Source organism: Papaver somniferum, chromosome 8 (genome assembly GCF_003573695.1).
Source record: "Papaver somniferum cultivar HN1 chromosome 8, ASM357369v1, whole genome shotgun sequence".
NCBI classification, from domain to species: Eukaryota; Viridiplantae; Streptophyta; class Magnoliopsida; order Ranunculales; family Papaveraceae; genus Papaver; species Papaver somniferum.
This window is the reverse complement of record NC_039365.1, coordinates 168,917,633-168,921,794: the sequence shown is the minus strand read 5'-3', so window position 1 is coordinate 168,921,794 and position 4,162 is coordinate 168,917,633. Positions and strand designations below refer to the sequence as shown.

Genomic DNA, 4,162 nt, shown 5'->3' with positions numbered 1-4,162 from the left:
TCTTTATCTTCATCTTTTACATCAACTATTGGTTATCACATAGTCCCACCAACAACTCCCTTTCTCTGTTCTTCAAACATTAGGTTCAACAATCCCAACCCTATTACCAGAAAAAACAATTCTTGTAACCAATAGTTCCCAATCGAATTACACAATTGACGAAATTCAAATCAGATATCCTGTTTTATACATGAACGGAGCTGTTGTTGTCCACTGTATTAAATCTACTATGAATTACACTGCTTTTGGTGCTGCTAATGCTAAAGATGATGATGATCATGATCATGACCCTTTTTCTGATAATGTAGTAGTACTGTAGAAGAAGGAACTGGAGGAAAAGGGGTTTCTTCAGATGGAACCATATTGACATTCAAAAAAAGGGTTTTCCTGGGTCTCTCTTGGATTATGATCCTTCGGGTTTTACATAGTGATTCAAGAAAGGGGAGTGTTTCTTTGAAGCTTTCAGTGTTATTGTACTTCAGTTTGATTGTAATGGGGTTTTTACTTTCATGGGGTTTTACTTTTTTGAGCTCACTGTAACTTTTGGGTCACGGTAATATTTTTAGGGTTTTACTTTCTTGAGCAGTCTCTGCAACTCCTTTTTACAAGTAATGAACAGGGCACCACATAAAATCACCAAGATGGTTTCATCGCATGGTAACTGGGCAGCTTCAGTTGTTGATATAGAAAACTTTAAACTGAACTGAATCCGACTGACTCTGCAATCAGGCGGAGTATAAAGCTATGAACCTGACTCTACATTTCCGAGTAAAGTTCAAGGACTATTAAAATGCACAATAACAAGCCTGCACAACACAATGGCATAGCATTTGCCAGTGTTCACCAAAGTTAACCAGTGCCAAAAATCTGCAGTCTTCAAAAAAATGAGACACAGAAAAACAAGAAGGCACTTAAGGTACAACTTTGAAGACAATAAATACCAAACACGATTTTCAATTAACAGGTTAAGCAAGAAAAAAGTTGTGAATTGAAAACCCAAAATCAAACATGTTTTTAAAGGAACTTAAACTGAACAGCCTAACATCTTGTTGCCACCGCCTGTCAAGCACCCAGGTTTGCATCCGGACACGCAACAAAACAAAAGCCATACAAAACAAGAGACTGCACAGATACCTAACAAACAAAAAGCAAAAATGAAACTGACTAGTAGTAAAGCAATAAAGAGAAGTTCCTCCTATAGACCCCCCTAGCACCATCCCTCTAGTTAACCTTGGCAGCACACTTCATTTCTTCTTGACAGCGGACTTGGTAACCTTGGCTCCTGTTGGGTCCTTCTTCTCAACTCCCTTGATGACACCAACAGCAACTGTCTGCCTCATGTCCCTAACAGCAAACCGTCCAAGAGGTGGGTACTGAGCGAAGGTCTCCACAACCATGGGCTTGGTTGGAATCATCTTAATAATACCAGCATCACCGTTCTTCAAGAACTTGGGCTCCTTCTCAAGCTCCTTTCCAGATCGCCTATCGATCTTGGTTTGGATCTCAGCGAACTTAACAGCAATGTGAGATGTGTGACAGTCAAGAACTGGAGCATAACCGTTACCGATCTGACCAGGATGGTTCATGATGATGACCTGGGAGGTGAAGTTGGCAGCTTCCCTGGCAGGGTCATCCTTTGAGTTGGAGGCCACGAAACCACGCTTGAGATCCTTCACTGCAACATTCTTGACATTGAACCCAACATTGTCTCCTGGAAGAGCTTCTTGAAGGGCTTCGTGGTGCATCTCCACAGACTTAACTTCAGTGGTCAAACCGGTGGGTCCAAAAGTAACAACCATACCAGGCTTGATGACTCCAGTTTCAACACGTCCCACTGGCACAGTTCCAATACCTCCAATCTTGTAAACATCCTGAAGTGGAAGACGAAGGGGCTTGTCTGAGGGTCTCTTTGGCTCGGAGATGTTGTCAAGAGCCTCAAGGAGAGTTGGTCCCTTGTACCAGTCAAGGTTGGTGGACCTTTCAATCATGTTGTCTCCCTCGAATCCAGAGATAGGAACAAAGGCAATTTTTTCTGGGTTGTATCCAACCTTCTTCAAGTAAGATGAGACCTCCTTCACAATTTCATCGTACCTAGCCTTTGAGTACTTGGGGGTGGTGGCATCCATCTATAAACACAAACACAAAACACAAAATAATAATTAGCCACGGGAAGGATATACAGCATTAGAAAGTTCAAATTTCATAAACAGGAAAAGAACTGTGAGAAAAAGTAAACAGCATTAGAAAGTTTAAATTTCATAGACAGGAAAAGAAGGAAGGCATACCTTGTTACAACAACAGATCATCTGCTTGACACCAAGGGTGAAAGCAAGAAGAGCGTGCTCACGAGTCTGACCATCCTTTGAGATACCAGCCTCAAAACCTCCAGTGGTAGAATCGATAATGAGAACGGCACAATCAGCCTGAGAAGTACCAGTAATCATGTTTTTGATAAAGTCACGATGTCCAGGAGCATCAATAACTGTGCAGTAGTACTTGGTGGTCTCAAACTTCCACAAGGCAATATCAATGGTAATACCACGCTCACGTTCAGCCTTAAGCTTGTCAAGAACCCATGCATACTTGAATGACCTCTTGTTCATCTCAGCAGCCTCCTTCTCGAATCTTTCAATAACACGCTTGTCAATACCTCCAAGCTTGTAGATCAAGTGACCGGTGGTGGTCGATTTCCCAGAGTCGACATGTCCAATGACAACAATGTTGATATGAACTTTCTCCTTACCCATATTGAATTCTTAGAAATTAACTGCACAACATATCAACAAACCAAACAATTAAACAAAAAACTTACAAAGATGTTTATCATAGATTTACCAACTAACAAAAATACTCGTAAACAAGCAATTCAGCTAAATTCCCTGGCACAAGATTCTAACATCACCAGATAGGACTTGTAGCCTAATTTACAAAACCATCAGAGAAATTAAACATCTACAGATCTAAAATACACTAGTAACAGAAATCGAAATTCAACAAAATCAACAAAGAAACAACATCATGTTATCAGCCATATACCTAAACATACAATCGCTTTTACGATCTCAAAACAAACAAGATTTCACGAATCATACAAAATAATCAGAGAATTACAAACTACAAACATGATGATAATCGAAGAAGGACTGAAGGATTATAAACCCTAACCTGAAACGGCGATTAGATAAGCTCCGCGGCATAGAGCTTTTTCACAAAACCTAGATGGAGAGACTGAGAAAAAGCGAGGCCTCACTCGTTATAAACCCTTAGGATGTCTTTTTCTGCCGTTAGATGCATTTACGAAGATTTAGTTTCCACCGTTTATTATTAATAACTGATGTGGGCCACCGCCAACAACTAGATCGGTGCGTGTTGGCACGGGCCCGAGCAACAGCAAAGTAGAACAACTCAGCTGGCACTAATATGTGCGGGTTCAGATCCGGAGCAGGTATGGGAGCAGGTATGGGAATGGTCATCACAACTTTAAGAGCCTCGTTAAATTGGGGGCCAAGAAAACTAATTAGGGGCCTTGATATTTTATTTGCATCCTCAAAATTTTCAGGGGGTATAAATGATATAGTGAAAATACTATTTACCCTTCTTTTTTTTTTTGTCAATGACGAGTGAAAAGAGTCGTTATTGTTTTCAATGACGACTCTAAGTGTCGTCACTATACTCATGACGACTCCAAAGTGTCGTTAATTTTTTCAGTGAGGACTCTAAGTGTCGTTAATGTTTTCAGTGACGACTCTAAAATGCATTTACTGTAGAGTCGTCATTGAAAGTAATAACGACACTTAGAGTCGTCATTCAAAACATTAACAACACTTTAGAGTTGTCATTGTTTTAAAAAAATACCATGGCGATTTTTCATGCAAATCTGAGGGAGAAAAAAGAATTGCGAACGCAAAATTAGAAGAAAAAAAGTTGGAAAAGAAAAAGTTCAACTCTAATTAAGTTAGATAAACACTAATTAAGTGGGATTATCACTAATTGGATAAGGGTACATTAGCCTTTTAGAAAAAATTGATAAGGGGTGACCCTAATTAGGGTGGGTGATCTTTTTTGTCCTCTAATGGGAGGCCCCCAATTAGTATTTATGGCCCCCAATCAAACGAGATTTAAGAGAGGGATGGGATGATCCACGCATTCAGGTTTGAGTTGG

The 4,162-nt window shown here is 40.1% G+C and overlaps 1 protein-coding gene across 1 annotated transcript; it reads right to left on the bottom strand.

Annotated features, from left to right (window-relative positions):
- Positions 1 to 942: 942 nt before the first annotated feature.
- LOC113303914 (elongation factor 1-alpha) lies at positions 943 to 3,283 on the bottom strand. Its single transcript, XM_026553000.1, has 3 exons — positions 3,166 to 3,283; positions 2,286 to 2,767; positions 943 to 2,126 (listed from the first exon to the last, which is right to left on the bottom strand). The coding sequence occupies exons 2-3, from the start codon at positions 2,745 to 2,747 to the stop codon at positions 1,245 to 1,247; spliced, it is 1,344 nt and encodes a 447-aa protein (XP_026408785.1). The 5' UTR covers positions 2,748 to 2,767; positions 3,166 to 3,283; the 3' UTR covers positions 943 to 1,244.
- Between the last annotated feature and the right edge of the window lie 879 nt (positions 3,284 to 4,162).

What these genes read in the sequence shown, in the direction of transcription:
- LOC113303914 (XM_026553000.1), bottom strand. Translation starts at nt 2,747, where the DNA reads ATGGGTAAGGAGAAAGTTCATATCAACATTGTTGTCATTGGACATGTC. An exon ending in TGATCTGTTGTTGTAACAAG is followed by an intron (nt 2,127 to 2,285) that starts GTATGCCTTCCT and finishes TTGTGTTTATAG; the next exon opens with ATGGATGCCACCACCCCCAA.